Source organism: Mobula hypostoma, chromosome 6 (genome assembly GCF_963921235.1).
Source record: "Mobula hypostoma chromosome 6, sMobHyp1.1, whole genome shotgun sequence".
NCBI lineage: Eukaryota > Metazoa > Chordata > Chondrichthyes > Myliobatiformes > Myliobatidae > Mobula > Mobula hypostoma.
This window is the reverse complement of record NC_086102.1, coordinates 142768480-142788573: the sequence shown is the minus strand read 5'-3', so window position 1 is coordinate 142788573 and position 20094 is coordinate 142768480. Positions and strand designations below refer to the sequence as shown.

The window sequence follows — 20094 nt, the reverse complement described above, 5'->3', positions numbered from 1 at the left end:
AGAAGTTATGCAAGATATGCACTCCCAGGAGTTTGAAAGTTTCCACTGCTGTGCCACCAATGTGAAGTGAAATGTGAGCAGTGTGATATTTTTCTGAAATCGATACTTGTCTTGTTGACATTGAGGAAAAGGCTATTTGCCTGGCACCAGGCCGCAAGATCCTCCACCTCCTCTCTGTAGGTCATCTCACCATTATTGGTGATAAGCCCTACCACTGTTTTGTCAGCGAAATTGACAATGTGATTGCTTGGGTGTTTGGCTATACAAAATCTTGAGACAAAGCCAAAGATATTGAAGTTTTTAGAGTGGCAGGTCACATTTATTTTGAAGCAGTGCAATGGAATTATTTTGAAATATTTAGCTCCAAGCACTAAAAATGCAAAACACAATATAAAAAGAAAGCAGAAATCTCTCTCCTTAAATTTGTCCTTGGGTGCCAGGTGAAGCAGTTTTCAATATGCATCATTAGGATTAGTCCAATGTTACAGAGAGTTCAGTTCAAACATACCTTTATAAAAGATAAAATTCTGATTATGCAAGACTAATATGGCCAGATTTAGGAACAGCTTCTTCCCAACTGTGATAAGACTGCTGAACGGATCCTGACCCGGATCTGGGCCGTACCCTCCAAATATCCCGACCTGCCTCTCGGTTTTTTTGCACTACCTTACTTTCCCTTTTCTATTTTCTATTTATGATTTATAATTTAAGTTTTTAATAATTACTATCGATTTGTACTCCAGGGAGCGCAAAGCGCAGAATCAAATATCGCTGTGATGATCGTACGTTCTAGTATCAATTGTTTGGCGACAATAAAATATAAAGTAATCAGGACTGATTCAACAGGCAAATCAAACATGATTTAAATACATTAGCAAAGAATTCCAAGATACAATAAATCCTGGGCAATCTTTAGGAAGAAAGAAGTGTTTAAGAGGAAGATGAAGAGCTTGATCAGAGATTTACTAAAATGTAATAAAAACAAGGACATAGAAGATGCTTAGTACAACAACAGAGCATATGCTGTGAAAAATTACAATGCAAACAGACTTGAAACTAAGAATTGTGGATATTTTCTAAATAACCAGAAATAAGAAATAAATACGCCTGTTCAATTACTTTCCAAATAAATTAAGCATAATTAATCAGATGGAAATCAATGCTCAGATTAAAAGCAAATACGTTCATGAGGATAAATGATGTTGAATAAAGTAGTTTTGGAGGCCTTTACATTCTGCAGAAGGCCATTCACTTCAAACAATGGATGCACCATAGGACATGAAGCAGACTAACGTCTTCTCAAATTTTATAAAAAAAAGGTAAGATGCAGGCATGGATATCTACATTGGAACACAACAGCATCAATTAGAATTTATTTTCAAGATGATGGAGAAAAGGCAGGAAGATGGGGCTGAGAGGGAAACAAATCAGTCAAGATCGAATAGTGCAGCACTTGATGGGACAAATGGCCTAAATCTGCTCCAATATATTATAGTTAACCATCAGAAATAAGCCCGAGGAGAATCCATACAGCTACAATCAGCATGGTTTGAGAGATATCTCTACTTAACTTCCACAAGGGAATATCAACCCAATGAGAATGTGGAAAACCTTTAAATTTGCAAGGTTCAATTTGTAACACTGTTAAGTAACTCCAAAAGGTAAGATTCAAATTAATACCTTCCAGCAGATAAAGATAAGGAACTGGTTTAACAGGAGGAAGAAATAATAAATACTCATTAGAGGAGTATTGGCCAAAGCAGGAAGATCACCTAGTGAGGCAGTGTAGAGTGGAACCATAACTATCTATAATTTAGAAATAAACATGAAAGTTACTGAGAAGTAAAATGAATTTCAGAAAATACCAGAAAATAAAGTGGACAAGAATGGCAAAGACACGTAAACATATTTAAACAAAAGCTACACACACAAAACAGAAACTGTTGATTATATTTTAACGAAGATTGATATTATGCTAAATTTTTATTGGAAATGGCCAATATAGCATGGAACAAATGAAACTTGACAGGAATCTTTTTGGTAGGAATACGGTTGTCAGGAAAATCAATGAATAATGAATATAGTGATTATACCAGACAGGACTATTGGAGGCAAAAATCCCAGAATCATTTAAGACAAAATTCTCAGAATATTTGAATCAAAGTGGCCAATTTCATTCACAATTTTCTGTCTACCCGATATAGTTTTAGTAATTGTCAAAAGTCAACCATGTAAACTTTAAAGGCAAAATCATGTTGGTGCTTTTCACTTACAGTTTATAAACAAAATTTGGTTCATTAGCCAAAAAGTTTAAAATGGCTTTGCTTACAGCGAAAGCTGATCATCTTCTGTGCTGCTTATTAGTCTCACACAAGCAGCATATGAACAGAAACAAACTAAATAATTAAAACAGAAATAACAACCAATTGTTATTTATTTTAGCTAATAAAGAACATACCGCAAGTATTTAATTTTCACATGTTGTTTATGACCTCCACAGTAATTAATAGAGGCATTCAACTTAAATGTTTAAAGTTATAGCTACATACGTAAGTGAACAAAGTTTTTGCTACAAAGGAATATTCAATGATAAGTGATTACTTTCGATTGCAACAAGAGTAGAAGTAGTGATATTCAAATATTTCTATGGCAGCACCCCTTGCAAATACTGATTCATTCACTGGACACCAGACACTATGCTAATGTAACTTCCAAAGGTAGTGTCTGCTAAGTAAAGAAATACAGACCATCATTATATTAAAATAAACCGAAGTTACAAAAATAATCTGCTATTTCATCAATATATAAAGGAAAATGCACACGTTCAATTGTCTGGCAATGAATCAAGCACTTCAATTTTAAAGTTTCACAGACTATGAAGAGTCGCAGTGGCTTTTAATATTATCACTGTTTTAATTACTAATGCTTGAGGAAATGCATTGAAATTATAAACATGCTTAGAAACTTCAAGCAACATACATCAAAGTTGCTGGTGAATGCAGCAGGCCAAGCAGCATCTATAGGAAGAGGTGCAGTTGACGTTTCAGGCCGAGACCCTTCGTCAGGACTAACTGAAGGAAGAGTGAGTAAGGGATTTGAAAATTGGAGGGGGAGGGGGAGGGGGAGATCCAAAATGATAGGAGAAGACAGGAGGGGGAGGGATAGAGCCGAGAGCTGTACAGGTGATAGGCAAAAGGGGATATGAGAGGATCATGGGACAGGAGGTCCGGGAAGAAAGACAAGGGGGGGGGGGTTGACCCAGAGGATGGGCAAGAGGTATATTCAGAGGGACAGAGGGAGAAAAAGGAGAGTGAGAGAAAGAATGTGTGCATAAAAATGAGTAACAGATGGGGTACGAGGGGGAGGTGGGACCTTAGCGGAAGTTAGAGAAGTTGATGTTCATGCCATCAGGTTGGAGGCTACCCAGACGGAATATAAGGTGTTGTTCCTCCAACCTGAGTGTGGCTTCATCTTTACAGTAGAGGAGGCCGTGGATAGACATGTCAGAATGGGAATGGGATGTGGAATTAAAATGTGTGGCCACTGGGAGATCCTGCTTTCTCTGGCGGACAGAGTGTAGATGTTCAGCAAAGCGGTCTCCCAGTCTGCATCGGGTCTCACCAATATATAAAAGGCCACATCGGGAGCACCGAACGCAGTATATCACCCCAGTCGACTCACAGGTGAAGTGATGCCTCACCTGGAAGGACTGTTTGGGGCCCTGAATGGTGGTAAGGGAGGAAGTGTAAGGGCATGTGTAGCACTTGTTCCGCTTACACGGATAAGTGCCAGGAGGGAGATCAGTGGGGAGGGATGGCGGGGACGAATGGACAAGGGAGTTGTGTAGGGAGCGATCCCTGCGGAATGCAGAGAGGGGGGGGAGGGAAAGATGTGCTTAGTGGTGGGATCCCGTTGGAGGTGGCGGAAGTTACGGAGAATAATATGTTGGACCCGGAGGCTGGTGGGGTGGTAGGTGAGGACCAGGGGAACCCTATTCCTAGTGGGGTGGCGGGAGGATGGAGTGAGAGCAGATGTACGTGAAATGGGGGAGATGCGTTTAAGAGCAGAGTTGATAGTGGAGGAAGGGAAGCCCCTTTCTTTAAAAAAGGAAGACATCTCCCTCGCCCTAGAATGAAAAGCCTCATCCTGAGAGCAGATGCGGCGGAGACGGAGGAATTGCGAGAAGGGGATGGCGTTTTTGCATGAGACAGGGTGAGAAGAGGAATAGTCCAGATAGCTGTGAGAGTCAGTAGGCTTATAGTAGACATCAGTGGATAAGCTGTCTCCAGAGACAGAGAGATCTAGAAAGGGGAGGGAGGTGTCGGAAATGGACCAGGTAAACTTGAGGGCAGGGTGAAAGTTGGAGGCAAAGTTAATAAAGTCAACGAGTTCTGCATGCGTGCAGGAAGCAGCGCCAACGCAGTCGTCGATGTAGCGAAGGAAAAGTGGGGGACAGATACCAGAATAGGCACGGAACATAGATTGTTCCACAAACCCAACAAAAAGGCAGGCATAGCTAGGACCCATACGGGTGCCCATAGCTACACCTTTAGTTTGGAGGAAATGGGAGGAGCCAAAGGAGAAATTATTAAGAGTAAGGACTAATTCCGCTAGACGGAGCAGAGTGGTAGTAGAGGGGAACTGATTAGGTCTGGAATCCAAAAAGAAGCGTAGAGCTTTGAGACCTTCCTGATGGGGGATGGAAGTGTATAAGGACTGGACATCCATGGTGAAAATAAAGCGGTGGGGGCCAGGGAACTTAAAATCATCGAAAAGTTTAAGAGCGTGAGAAGTGTCACGAACATAGGTCGGAAGGGATTGAACAAGGGGTGATAAAACAGTGTCGAGGTATGCAGAAATGAGTTCGGTGGGGCAGGAGCAAGCTGAGACAATAGGTCGGCCAGGACAGGCAGGTTTGTGGATCTTGGGTAGGAGGTAGAAACAGGAAGTGCGGGGTGTGGGAACTATAAGGTTGGTAGCAGTGGATGGGAGATCCCCTGAGCGGATAAAGTCGGTGATGGTGTGGGAGACAATGGCCTGGTGCTCCTTAGTGGGGTCACAATCGAGGGGTAACTTAGAAACTTCAAGCTGGGTTTGCTGATTTTGGCCTCTTAATCAATTCCCATTTCCTACAGCTCACACGGAAGATCAAGTTTAAAAATAATAATAATGAACACAGCATTTCTAGTAAATAAGTTTAATCTGACAGATGAACAAGCACTGAATCCTTTGCCAAACCTGAAAGGAAGATGAGAGGACTACCTGGAGACTGAGAGTTAAGCAATGAGGCAGAGGAAATCTTGAAGGAGCCAGTGAAGTTATGAGAAAAGTGAGCAGCAGCAGTGGATTTCTGAGAAGAAGACCGAGAGGAACCAGGAGAGTAAGTTGCTGTGGCGGCAGCAGCAATAGGAGCCAAGCTGGGAAATTGCTGATCGGTGAGGTTAACCTGGGAATCCCTTCCATCTGGAGAATGTCTTCTCATGGCACTCAGAATACTTTTGCCATTAATTCCTGCAGTATTAGTGCAAAGATAATAAAGATTAACATAAAACAGATGAAAGGTTAAATTTTTTCATTTTTAATCACCTGAAGGTGTTTAGAAATGAACAGCAGTTTAGAATGAAATAAAACAGTTGCAATAAAGCCAGGTAGGTCTGACTTTTCTCCCTTCCAGTTTGGAGGACTTCGCTCATATTGCAGCAATATTGGGAAAAAGATTTACAGGAGGGCCTTGGTTGGAGGAGAATCCCAGCACATTTCTTATTTTTTACCTTAATAAACAAAGTGGAAGTGTTAAAACTTTCTTCAGTGGTATCTCTAAATATCAATGTTCAGTTTATGAACCTATGTCAGCAATCCACGGGGTAACATTATGTTGGTCAATCCTATCCTTACCTGGAAATTCCATACATTCCTTTTTGGCAGATTTTACTTGTGATGACCATGATTGGGAATCCTGTCTAGTTTTTTTTTCCACAGTCCTAATCATCAAGCCCTACCCTCCTGGAAATGAACTGGACTTCAGTCCATTCAGTCTGTGAGTTTAGTCTATTTGTTTCATCAACAAATCAACAGCAATGGATGTGCCAGTCTTTGAATCATCAAATGGTATGAATTTTAATCAGAAATCAGATTTTTGCTTTGGAACATGCTGATAGTTTTCATGGATGAAGTTATAGTTAGACTAAATTTAAAATATACATTTTAAATCTCTTTAGTATCTGTAGTTAGATTTAACTGATGAATACTTTAATTAAATTCTGGCTTCTCAATTAAGCATTTTATTTGAATACTTATTCTAAATGCATAAACATAGGATCCAGCAAAATAAATCTACTGGTGCAAGTCATAAAGTAGTTCAATAATTCAGATATCAGATTAATGATTAGATAAAATGCCATGTTGAGGACAAACATTTCTGCCTCGGGATAGGATAGAATTGGGTCATAATTGATCAAATGCTTCTTGGACTGTGCCTTCAGCTAACTGATTGCAAATCAACTTTGGTCACAGAAAGAAAAACAGTATTTTCAAAGCAACACACACAAAATGCTGGAGGAACTCAACAGGCCAGGCAGCATCTATGGAAAAGAGTAGAGTTGATGTTTCAGGCAGAGACCCTTCACCAGTCCTGCTGAAGAGTCTCGGCCCAGAACCTCGTCTGTACTCTTCAAAAGATGCTGAGATGCTGCCTGGCATGCTGAGTTCCTCCAGCAGTTTGTGTGTGTTGCTTGGAATTCCCACATCTGCAGATTTTCACTTGTTTGTAACTGTTTTTACAATCCTGGGCTGTCGTACAGTGGTTTTCAGCTGACTGATTACACCTCAAAATGTGCTCAATGTTTTAATTTAGGAAAGGCATGAGCAACTTTGGAGTAGACTGGGCCGTAGTTTAAATCTCATTGGCAAGTCTACATTGTTAACATTAGTTTTCCATCAGTCCAAGATTGGAACAGCAAGCTAGATTATTGTGCCCAATTTAAACTGAAGCCCATGGGTCACAGTGCATGGCTGAACTAAATATCCATGGCAGCCCAGTCTGTTTTACCCTTCCTCTCAGAGGGGTATATTTAGTGACTAAAGACTTGAAAGAGGAAGAAAACAGAACACCACACTACATATTTTAAATGGGCAGATTTTAAAGTAATGCAGTTCACTACAGGAGGACATATTATACAACGTATTCAACATCACTCAGCACAGATAGGTGCATAAGAAAATACTGAAATGGAAATGATTCGGCCCAGAATTACTCATCTCCGTCTTCCACTCTGCCAATTACGTCTTAATAGGTAATTGTAGATTTAATACAAGAACTGAATACTTCTGCAAACTCATTCTACAATACTATTAATATCTTATAACATTTTAAACGCTGCAAGAAGCTTATCATTTATAAGTGGAATAAAACTAGACATCTGTTTGAGATCTTAGTTATCCAACAAAAATACGTGATTTTGTTATACAGTCATACTGCGTTATGATGGCAGGTTTTGATGAGATACATATATCATTAAAACTCTGGAGATAATTTGCTCAATAACATAACTGTTCTCCATTTTAGAACTACTTACATGCAACTGAATGAGATAACACCATTTTGTACATTAATTCAAATATGTAATAACAATTTCCATTTATATAGCATCTTTACAATTGCAATAATGTCTTTGGAAATGCATAAAGAAAATATTACGGAAATAAGCAAAAGTTTGGATAGCAGACTTGTAGAAAGGGAGACGGAAGGACATAAAAATTTAGAGAGAAAATTTAGAGATTCATGTCCTGGCATTTGGTGACCCACCTGCTAATTAAGGAATGATACAATTCAAAGATGCAGAAGTTACTTAGTACAAGTATCAGATGTGTACAGATAACTCCAGGAGATGCATGGTAGAGGAATGGACAAAAACAAGGAAGGCAAAAGACTATGAAGCAATTAAAAAAAAACAAAAAAAAAGAGGATTATAAAACAGAGGCACTGCTTGAGTATGAGCTCAACTGTGAGCTGTTTGAGGGTCACCAAGCACAGAAGCAATGGGTAAATTAGATAGGCCACTGGCAGCAAAGTTCTGAATGACCTCAAGTTTACTGAGCTTTGAATGAAGATGGACAGCTGGGTGTGTACACATTGGATTATACAAGTCTGCATACAATGACTGTATGAATGGGGATTTCAGTAGCACATGAACTGAATTAAGCAATGTTACTGAGCAGGAAATTAAGGAGTTGCTAGGGACAGTGATGGAGTGGGTGGCTAGGGACGTAAGCAAGTGATCGGAACCCAAAGACAATGGCTTATTCTTGAAAATGTTTATTGTGAGCAAAACCTTTAAATGATTGATAGCATGCACAATTCTATCTCTGTGCCCACAGTCCAACTGAACACAAACCTGGTATATAGCCAGCATGCACAAAAGTAAAAGGACAATAAGTTCAACGGAAAGAAGGATGCACGATGTACCTGTAATAGGAGCACATGCTACTTCTGTCTGGAAGGAGATGCCAGAATCTAGAGATTTTGGTTCTATAACAAACAATAATTAAAAGCAGTTTCATTTAATCACTAAATGCTGCATGACTTCTTTAATAGATTACATATTACTAAAAAAGATATGCGAGAAGTTACAATGTATACTACCAAACCGAATAATTTCTGTAATCAAAAGGCTGTTAACTGAGCAATTGCAGTGAACGATGTCCGAAACATAGAACAACTCCTTGATTTCGATTGGGTGCATAACATTAACTACCCCAATTAAAAGGCCTAAATATTAGTGTGGGCTTTCAAATGTAGACATTTCTTGTCCAGAGTATCTCTGTCCAAGAATACTGATAATATAAACTGATCTAGAAATCTTATCAGAGGACATTTAAAAATACTGTATCTTTAAATAATCATGGCTAATTTATAAAACAAAATTGTATTTTAACTTCATAGAATACACTTCTTCACCCAAAGGGTAGTAACTCATCCACAAAGGCTGGAGAGTTTCAGCCATCAAATACAAGCAAGATGGAGATCAATAGAATTTTAGACACTAAGGGAATCAATGCACACGAGATTAGCGCAGAAAAATCCTGCAGGGATAAAACATCTTTCTGGTTTTATGCAATAATAGAGAGCACCAAGGGCCAGCTAAATGACCCAATGCTCTTATCTTCATATGACAGTCCCAAAGTAGAGGCTGGCTTCCTGCCACATCTAGCAAGAACCAGCAGACTGCCATACCTCACTCACCATATTCAAATGAAGCCTGAATGATAGAATGGTTGATGCGCCCATATCTGTGCTAGGATTAACCACGTCGACAAAATCAACCTGAAACATTAGTTCTGTTTCTCTTCCCACAGATGTGATCCAATTTGCTGAGTATTTCCAACAATTTGCTTTTATTTTAGATTTCTAGCATTTGTACTTTTTTTTCTTTTAAACTTTTGGCCAATATTAGCTGGCGAGAGTCCACAGCATTAGTTTCCAATGGGCCTCCAGGGTGAAGTGCCAGGTAAGATCCAGCATTAGTTGGGTACCCTTTCACATCAATACTTCCTCAATTTTTGTATGAGGAGTAATTCATAATGAATCTGTAAATTCAAGGAATTTCTATATGCTATTAAAATTTAGTAGGCGCCTTAAAGGTAAGTACTTAATGTCATTGGTAGCTGCCTGGCCAAGGGGCTAATGTGTGGGATGATCTCAAGCGGCATTGGGGCCATTGTTTCAGGCAGTATAGGTTGAGTACCCCTTATTTGAAATTCCAAATTCCAAAAACCCCAAAGTTTGAAATATTTTGAGCGCTGACATGACGTCACAAATAGAAAATTCCACAATGCGCTGGGAAGGCTCCCAGGTGATGCACAGGTCTTTGCACACCACAGACAGTTCTGAGAAGTGACCTCACATATGTAATGAACAGAAGTTAATGAAAAATAGAAAAACCACTGCATAAAGCATAAAAAGATCTCAATCGTGTATTGAAAGAATGGATTCATCAGATTCTGAGTGAACATATGCCGCATAACTGTATGCTGATCATGAAACAAACTAAGATCTATCACAAAGAACTGAAAATTGAAGGCAATTGTGAATTAAACTGCATTAAATTTTTAAAGATTTGTGGTGATAGAGCGTCTGCTGATCTCAAAGCAGCAGAGAAATTCATTGACGAGTTTGCCAAGATTGTCACTGATGAAAATTTAACATTCTGAATGGCTGCATCAGTGCATATACATGATGAACAAGTGCAAGAGAAGGACTATTTACCAGTAGTACATAAATGCAGTCGGAAATGATGGCAATCCTAAACTAACTCATTATATATCCCCAAATCCAAAAAGATTTGAAATCCAAAACACTTGTGGCCACAGTAAAACACACAAGTATGATACAATTGAGCCACTTCCTAGCTAATGTTAAATTATTAAAGATTACTTTGATTATCCCTTGCACTAACTATTGTATGTAATAAGTGATCTCCTAAACTCTATTTAAGGTTGCTTTCATCCAATGTGGAGAAGTAAAAAAACAAAATCTCAGGCAACAAATTTTCAAAGTTGAAGGAATTTTATTTCAGCTGCAATTGCAGAAGAAATATGTTAAGCAAATGTAGCACTCAACTTGTCCAGGTTAAAGATAGTTTCAACAGAGATTGGTGGCTCAGTAAATTTAAAGAAAATTTCCAGTGCTTAACTATACCGAGGACCTGAATTCTGTTTTATATAGACTGTATTCTCAAGGACCACTCCAAAAGCATACATAAAATAAAAATACTACAGTCGCAATTCAGAGCATTCATCAAAATGGAACGTACTGTTATCCAAAACACAAACTACAAAGTTCTACGGCCATTTAGTTGGACATCAATTCAAAATTCGCCCAGTATTTATTACGCTGCTGAAATTTTCAATGATGTGTGTAAACCAGTTTATATACCCTACATAAATAAAATTTCATTAATACAAACCCAAAAATTTTAGATTGTAAATTTCTACGAACAACTTTCTACATAATAAAAAAAATACCCGATTCTAATGCTTCTGAAAACAAGCCATAAAAGTGAACTGGAAAATAATTTCCTCCATTTCGGGTACAGATAGAAAGGTAGGCTGATTTATTTTCATTTGTAGCAAATTGTCATTATAAAATGCACTCCAGCCAGGTTCCCAAGACACTACCCATGTTAAGTTACATTTCACATCTGCTGAGACAGCACGTTTTCTGGCTCAAAATTCTACCTCAAAATTAAGTAATTGGACCTTGTAAAGCATGGCCATAGTTTGAATGGAAAATAAGCTTGGATCCCAACCTGATGCTTGGCATCAGCAGCTATCATTTACAGACAGCTATTTTGTAGAGGATCCAGCAGCAAGCCATACCAGAAAGTTCGTACTCCTTTCCACGTCAACGAATATATGTTAGTCTGCTGAATGACAAAAGCAGGAAATCTAGGTCAAAGTTGGCAATAAAATCCAGACCCTTTTGAAAGGCCTGAAATCCTCCAAAATCTCTCCTGTCTTTGAAATGCATGCAATTTACAAGACGTGAATCCTCTTACAACCTCAGAAAGCCATTTCCAAAACAGCAAGATTTACTAACACCTTCCCAACACTTAAGCCTTCTTTTTAAACTTACCATTCAACTTATTTTATTAAGTTGCTGTGATCAGCCTCTAGGGCTGTCAGAGAGAAGCTACATGTAGTCAGCTGGATGGTTATTTGCCCTAATGCATCAGAGGTACAGTTACTAAAAAGGCTATACAGCAATTTCATGTGCTGATCTAGGACATTTGCTTCCAATATTACATCTTATGCGTTCAAATATTTCAAGTAGTACTGATGCCTCAAAACACCAGTTATCAAGTTTAACCCTGACCTCTGGAGCTTTCTGTGTGGAGTTTGCATGTTCTCCCCATGACCATCTGGCCTTATCCCAGATGCTCTAATTTTGTTTCATATCTGAAAGATATGCTGTTTGATAGATTGATAAGCTACTGTAAATTGCCCCTAGTGTAGGTGGGGGGGGGGTGTTGGGGGGAATAGAGAATCTGAGAAGAATTGGTGGGCATACAAGAGAGAACAGATAATAGAGAAATGTGGGGGAATAGCATTGTTCTGAGTTCTAGCATAGATTCGATGGGCCAAGTGGCCTGTATTGTAGGGAAAAAAAAGCATCCCTCATGACTCTGCAAGAACTAAGGCACAGAACATAACCAAATCAAAATATTATAATCAAGTCCTGATCTTCTCTAAAAGCTAAATTTATGCAAAATTATTTTCCATTCAAATTATGATCATAGCAGAAGCATGCCCAGATTTCCACCCAATGTTCAGTTTTCCATTTCTTCAGTTGGAAAAATACTGACAGGTGGATGAATAAGATTCTTTACATGGACCAGAATCTCCACAGTGTTTTAAATATTACATCCTATCTTTTTCAAATAACTTATACAACCACAAAAGTACAAGTCCAGAGATTTAGAAGAGGATTTAGGCCATCTATCTGGTTTTTAATGTCACAATGGGTTGATAATTCTTTTTACATTTTTAAGCAGTACCTGGTAAAATCATTCAGTGGTAATCCACACTTCCTTCAAATCATTCAGTGGTAATCCGCACTTCAACTTAAAGAAAATTTCAATTTCTTTTAGATGGATATACTAAAGTTGTTTTCTTCCCACTTTATACTTTGGAAAGATGATGCATGGAAGAAATAACTGGTTTTACAATAATTCCTTGCTATATAAAAATAACATTATCACATTAATTTATCATCCCTTTGAGATTCTTAATACCACATAGTGTATTGTACTGTGAAAATCCAGAATACTTTCAAATCACTATTTTTTTGGCTTTGAACATAACCAAAACACAGTTTTATGATACAGTACCTATCACGTTATCTTCAACGTTACCAAGTCATGGCACAAATCTGCTCAAAAACTAAAATGTGTTGCACTCATTTTAAGGTGGAAAAAAAGCACAGTACTGATTACTCCTAGGCTAGTTTGTGATCACATTCTGGGTCAAACTGCTGGATATTTTCAGCAAGACACAAAATGCTGGAGGAACTCAGCAGGCCAAGCAGCATCTATTAGAAAAGACTAAACAGTCAACGTTTTGGGCCAAGACCCTTCATCAGGGTACTTTCAGCAGTCAGTTCCACCAACAAAGATTGACCATCTGATTCTGTGTCCAAAGTGCACTAACATACGTCACTGAAGTCTGATACTATTAGTCACATAATGCCTGTTCTGCCCACCCAACATAAATTGGAACTCAAAGCTTCAAATTATGACCAGTGTAGAACAGTTCCAGTATGTAGATTAACTACTGTATTTCTTACTTTTCTTGGCGTTTAAAAGCACTGTCTGCTGACGCTGGTACACCTGACTAAACAGTTTCAGGACTCAGACATCTTCTGTTCAGGTACCTTCCAAACTCCACTGAGTATGTTTCAACTAAGTAATTTTTCCTCCATCACACTTAGCTTGTGAAATACACATTCTATTAAGAGTCCTATGGTGTCATCATTGGCAACCATAGGTTACCAAATGTATCATCATAGCCACATCTGGGTATTGATGAGTTGAAGATTAGGGCAGAAGGCATATTTTCATCTTCAATGAGACCACATCTTGTCTGGACCTTTCTAAGGTACAATGCATTTCCAGCCTAGGATAGTCCAAAGGAGTCAAAGGAGAGAGAGATAACATAATGCAGCCAGACCTGGAGTCTGGACTGCTCTCTTGGAGGGTGAAGATCATGCTAACTCTCAGCTTCCTTACCCTAGAATCTTATCAAGTTGCACTGCAGGTCTCTGTGGCAACTCCCAATTCAATGTGTTGGTTATTCGAGGACTTCCCCAGTACTGTATTGGGTGATAATATTTATTGGCCTTGATTTTAGTGAGGAACAGGAGGCATCTCAGGCACCAGGATTTGTCAGTGTTGCTGGTTTCCCACTAGCCCAGGCATCCCCTGACTATACACATGCCCACAGGGGTTTCCATTAATAATCCAAAGCTTTTTATCAGCAAGTATGCCTTATACACCCTCAGTACTGGAGTGAATCACAAAAAAGAATTTTCTCCCAGTGAATGTTAAATCTCCAGGACTGCATCCGAGGGAGAACATGCAGCAAATATTTTCAGTTATCTAGGGAAAAGGACCACTGATACCAACACCAAGAGGAAAAGGCCACTGCCACCAACACCACCCAGAGACAAAGACCACTGACACCAATACACACAGAGGGAAAGACCGCTTACACCGATACACCCACAGGAAGGACCATTTGCACTGACACACCCAGAGGGAAGGACCATTTACACCAACATACCCAGAGGAAGGACCACTTGCACCGACACACCCACAGGAAGGACCATTTACACCGACACACCCAGAGGCAAGGACCACTGACACCGACACACCCAGAGGGAAGGGCCATTTAGACCGACACACCCAGAGGGAAGGGCCATTTAGACCGGTACGCCCAGAGGGAAGGGCCATTTAGACCGGTACACCCAGAGGGAAGGGCCATTTAGACCGACACACCCAGAGGGAAGGGCCATTTAGACCGGTACACCCAGAGGGAAGGGCCATTTAGACCTACACACCCAGAGGGAAGGGCCATTTAGACCTACACACCCAGAGGGAAGGGCCATTTAGACCTACACACCCAGAGGGAAGGGCCACTTGCACCGACACACCCACAGGAAGGACCATTTACACCGACACACCCAGAGGCAAGGACCACTGACACCGACACACCCAGAGGGAAGGGCCATTTAGACCGACACACCCAGAGGGAAGGGCCATTTAGACCGGTACACCCAGAGGGAAGGGCCATTTAGACCGGTACACCCAGAGGGAAGGGCCATTTAGACCGGTACACCCAGAGGGAAGGGCCATTTAGACCGGTACACCCAGAGGGAAGGATCACTTTCACCAATGCACCCTATAGAAGCTGTAGCTGAGTGTAGATATAATGATAACTACACAATCAGCAGGTTCATGGAAAACAGTACACAGATGAGGAAGAAATTCTTGGCTCTAGTCCATAACAAATAGATATCACAACTTTACTATGAACCGCTTTCAGCACAATCCTGCAAACCAAAGACATCATCTGATGGCATAGGAAAAGTAGCCAGGAGACATGCGAGACCCACATTTCAGACATCAGCAGGAACAAAGTAAGCAACAGCAAGTTGGCAGCAGGTACTGGGGGAGGACAGTGCTTACTATCTACAGCTGCACCAAGTGGAAAATAAAGGGGGAAGGCCTGTTGACAGGGCCTATAGGAAACCACACAGAATAGAGGTGTTTCTTTTTCCCAATGTAGTCCATGAGATCCTCTCCACACTTCAATCAACGTCATCAGTGAAGTGCAACAATGATCAGGTATGATGCGTAATAATTACACATCCACCTCCACTGATTTTCCAACAGGAGGAGGGGAGTGGGTGGGGGGTGAGCTGAGAAGCAGAGTGGGAAGCCAGGGTGTACAGTTAACAGTCAAGCACAATGATTCTTAAAAATCACAGCCATAGGTGCACTCAGATATATTGCAAGTATTCTCTCTTTACACAAAAAGACACCTGCTCTTCCATACAAAGTAAACAAAGGCAAATGTACATATTCATTTTACAAAAAGGGGGAAGAGAGTCTCAAAGATGCTCAGGCATGACAGGAAGATGGAGAATGCACGGAAATGTATTTCTGGAAAAGAAACTGTTATCCGGTCGCCTAGAGCTTCAAGTCTACTTAACAATGAATCTGATTAAATGAAATCAATTTATTTTAGTGCAGGCTTTTGGTGAATAGCTACAATTTTGAGTTTGTTACTGAAGGTTTTTATGACAATGCCTGCAGCAAGTATAAGAGGTGATGCAACATTATCTTGTGCCAGAATAATCAGCTGAAGTAAACTTTCAGTGATTTTATTTACATTGCTTGCACAATTTGCATAAGATAATTCGGGTTTGTTGCTTGCCAATCATATTTACCCCATACAACCCCCAAAGTGTCTCTTTTCGTTTCAAAAGGAAAAATTATTTTCTTGTATTTACAAGGATAGTTTACAAATAATATAAGTAAGAGAACATATTAATGGATTTAGTATCTGAAAAAAACTGATTCACACTTTAACATAAATTGAGCTGGTGGTAAGGAAGGCAAGTGCAATATTAGCATTCATTTCAAGAGGAGTAGAATATAAAACCAAGTTGGTAACACTGAGGCTTTATAAGGCATTGGTCAGACCACACCTGGAGTACTGTGAACAGTTCTGAGCCCCACATCTAAGAGAGGATGTGCTGGCATTGGAGAGTCCATAGGAGGTTTGCAAGTATGATCCTGGGAATGAAAGGGTTAATGTACGAGAAGTGCTTGATGGCTCTGAGCCGGTACTCGCCAGAGTTTTTAAGAGTGAGAGGTGTGATCTCATTGAATACTCAAAAGACCTAGATAAAGTGGAAGTGGAGAGGAGGTTTACTATAGTGGAGGAGTCTAGAATCAGGATGGAAGGATGTCTGTTTAGAATGCAAAGGAGGAATTTCTTTAACCAGTGGGCGGTGAGTCTATGGATTCATTGCCATAGAAGGCTGTGCAGGCCAAGTCATTGGGTATATTTAAAGCAGAGGTTGATATGTTCTTGATTAATAAGGGTGTCATTGGTTATGGGGAGAAGGCAGGAGAATGGAGTTGAGACAGATAATAAATCAGCCATGATGGAATGGTGGAGCAGACTCGATGGACTGAATAGCCAAGGTAACATGCCTGAACGACTGGCGTCCTGTCGCACTCAACTCAATAATAAGCAAATGCTTTGAGAGACTGGTCAAGGACTACATCTGCAGCAGGCTAGCACCCACACTGGACCCCCTACAGTTTGCCTAACAACACAATCGATTGACAGACGATGCAATAGCCACTGTTCTACACACCGTCCTTACACATCTGGAGAAGAAGGATGCTTATGTGAGGATGCTGTTCTTGAACTACAGTTCAGCATTCAACACCGTAGTTCCATCCAGGCTCGACAAGAAGCTAAGAGAACTCGGCCTTGACCCTGCTTTGTGCAGCTGGATCCAGGACTTCCTGTCAGATCGCCAGCAGGTTGTAAGAGTGGGCTCCCTCACCTCCAACCCTCTGACTCTCAATACAGGAGCCCCTCAGGGCTGCATACTGAGTCCCCTCCTTTACTCCTTGTATACCCATAACTGTATCGCCACCCACAGCTCCAATCTGCTAATTAAATTTGCCGACGACACTACATTGATTGGCTTATCACAAACAGTAACGAGGTGACCTACAGGGAAGAAGCTAACATGGGGAAATCTGCAGATGCTGAAAATTCAAACAACACACACAAAAAATGCTGGTGAACGCAGCAGGCCAGGCAGCATCCCTAGGAAGAGGTACAGTCGACGTTTCGGGCCGAGACCCTTCGTCCTGACAAAGGGTCTCGGCTCAAAACTTTGACTGTACCTCTTCCTATAGGTGCTGCCTGGCCTGCTGCGTTCACCAGCATTTTAAGGTTGGATGTGGTTAAAGAAAAAATCAAGAACTTTTACTAAATTAGGAACGAAATACATAAATGTTTATTTTGTAGAGAAAAAAACTGTACTAGTTATAAAACAGACTTCCAAGTTCACTATTTATTCACCATTGCCACTGACCAATTTTATCCCACAGTGCTTTAGTTTTTTTAAACACATCACAATTATTCATTTTGCTGTTAAAATACAATAGATTAAAAAACTGATTATTACAGTTCAGTTGAAGAAGGCAGCTTTTTGGTTAGCTGGTGGTGGCTGTAAATGTGTGTCTTAAATGTCTTCTTGTGATCCTAAGACCCTGTTAGACAGTGGTACTATAAAATACTGCATATATGATTCATTGGCGAGATCATCAGCGGAAAAGTTGCGTGACTTTGTTGTCCCCCCTTCCCGTCCCCTGCAGATTAGGCCCTCATGCCACGGCATTGCTTGTAACATTCAGCCAGGGGCAGAGGTGATGTGGAAGAGAACAGAGATGTGGCTGGCATGCTGGAATCTGTGCTGGCCCCTGCAGCTTGGCTCACCCATCAGGGCTGCTCTCCAATGTTTGCTCCCTGGAAGACAAGCTGGATTGTGCTTGACTGCAGCTGATTGACTGCAAGATGAGCAACTGTGATGTACTTGTTCTTATAGAAACGTGGCTCGATGACAACATCCCATGCACCATCTTCAGGTCATGCCACACAGGGTCTTGTGCTCATATTTATTTTTTTGTGACTGTATGTGTTATTGTAACTATATATACTATGTTTTACAACTTGGCACCGGAGGAACGTTGTATCATTTAACTCTCTACATGTGTATAGTTGAATGACAATTAAATTTGAACTTGAACTTAATGTGCTTCACATTAATTTTAGCCATGTTCAATTATAAGATCAAATAAAACACCTTTCCCTTTATCCAGTTTTTGGGTTTCTTTTGCACTGATAGTTAAATATCTACATGAAAATACAACTTTAATTAAATTTTCAAACATGCACCCCTAATTAATACTGATCTATTGTATTAATCAACAAGACTACTGATTTTAATTACAGCTGGCAGGTTAATATGAATGATTTTAATTTACCTGCCAGGCTAGAGATTGCTGGCTCATTTACTGCCAACAAATTTCAATGCTTCTGCAACCTTCTGTTAATTAAATTAATATTTCCATAATTATATTTTACTATGTTAAATCTTAATGCATACAACTCCCAATATCGGTACAATCTGAAAGGAAATTACTTTTAATTTCTAGGAACTTCTGCCTTTCTGTGCCGATTTATAAATTTTCAACTCATCACTATATTTATAAATAGGCATCTGTTAGTCTCGTGAGACCATGGATTTGCACCTTGGAAGGTTTCCAGGGCGCAGGCCTGGGCAAGGTTGTATGGAAGACCAGCAGTTGCCCATGCTGCAAGTCTCCCCTCTCCACGACACCGTTGGTGTCCAAGGGAAGGGCACTAGGGCTGATACAGCTTGGCACCAGTGTCATCGCAGAGCAATGTGTGGTTAAGTGCCTTGCTCAAGGACACAACACGCTGCCTCAGCTGAGGCTCGAACTAGCGACCTTCAGATCACTAGACCAATGCCTTACCCACTTGGCCACGCGCCAACACTTTAGTATAATTGTTATTTATACTAACAATACATGCAACAGCAAAGTGAAACAACCTATGTTTCCATATAATAGTCAAGGAAGCTACTTGGCCCATCAAATTTATGTTAGTTCATAGAGAAACCACATTCAGCATTTAATTCCCCTGTATTCCACTCTCCTCATACTCCTATCAAACCCCCATTATTCTACCACTCAGTTACACCTAGCACAACTTACAGTGGCCAATTAATCTACTAACCCATGTGTTTAGATCCAGAACAGACAGATGAAATCCATGTAGCTAGAGCGATGTTCAAATGCCACACAGCATCAGAGATAAGGCTTGAACCCATGTCAATGGAACTGTGAAAGAGCAGAGCTACTTGCTGTGGCACTGTGCACCACTATGTCCTAACGGTTCATGAAAGTGTATTGGTTGCTATTCAGTGCCAACTCTAATGCATCTCTTGAATAAGATCACAGTGACTTCTTTTCAACTATCCAGAAAGCAAAACACAATTCTTAACATTTTAAATGTTTTAACAGTGGAAAAAAAATGATCAGAATATACCCAAGATGAAGCTAAGTTATTAAACTTTTCAACAAAAGTAAATAATAAAAAAATAGATGATGGAACCAGAATGGAGCTAGAACTTTGTAAAGAGAAATTAAATAAGCATTTGTGGGAAATTCACTTATAAGGGCCACATAGAAAGCACAGGACAACAGGATAGAACGCATTGACCTTTAAGGTGTTGTTATTGGATCAATTGGCTAAACTGACTGTCTTCACCATAATAATTCTAAGATTAAACTCCCTCACATATTTAAATGTTAATAAATTACAATGCACAGATAAAAATGTTAATTTTAGATTCAGATAAAGATGGCTAAACAGTAATTACAGCAGAATTATCTCACAACCCAAATTGCTTGCGAATACTTT

The 20094-nt window shown here is 40.0% G+C and overlaps 1 protein-coding gene across 4 annotated transcripts in view; it reads right to left on the bottom strand.

Moving 5' to 3' along the window:
- LOC134348459 (diacylglycerol kinase beta) overlaps window positions 1-20094 on the bottom strand; it is a 579084-nt gene that overhangs the window by 379867 nt on the left and 179123 nt on the right. For 3 of the 4 annotated variants that reach the window (XM_063051878.1, XM_063051880.1, XM_063051879.1), the window contains 2 exons: window positions 8465-8527; window positions 5263-5511 (listed from right to left, as the gene is read on the bottom strand). The exons of the other annotated variant lie outside the window; for it this stretch is intronic. In XM_063051878.1, the coding sequence (XP_062907948.1) occupies window positions 5263-5511; window positions 8465-8527 (312 nt within the window). The remainder of the gene's footprint in view (window positions 1-5262; window positions 5512-8464; window positions 8528-20094) is intronic. 4 annotated transcript variants of the gene reach the window in all.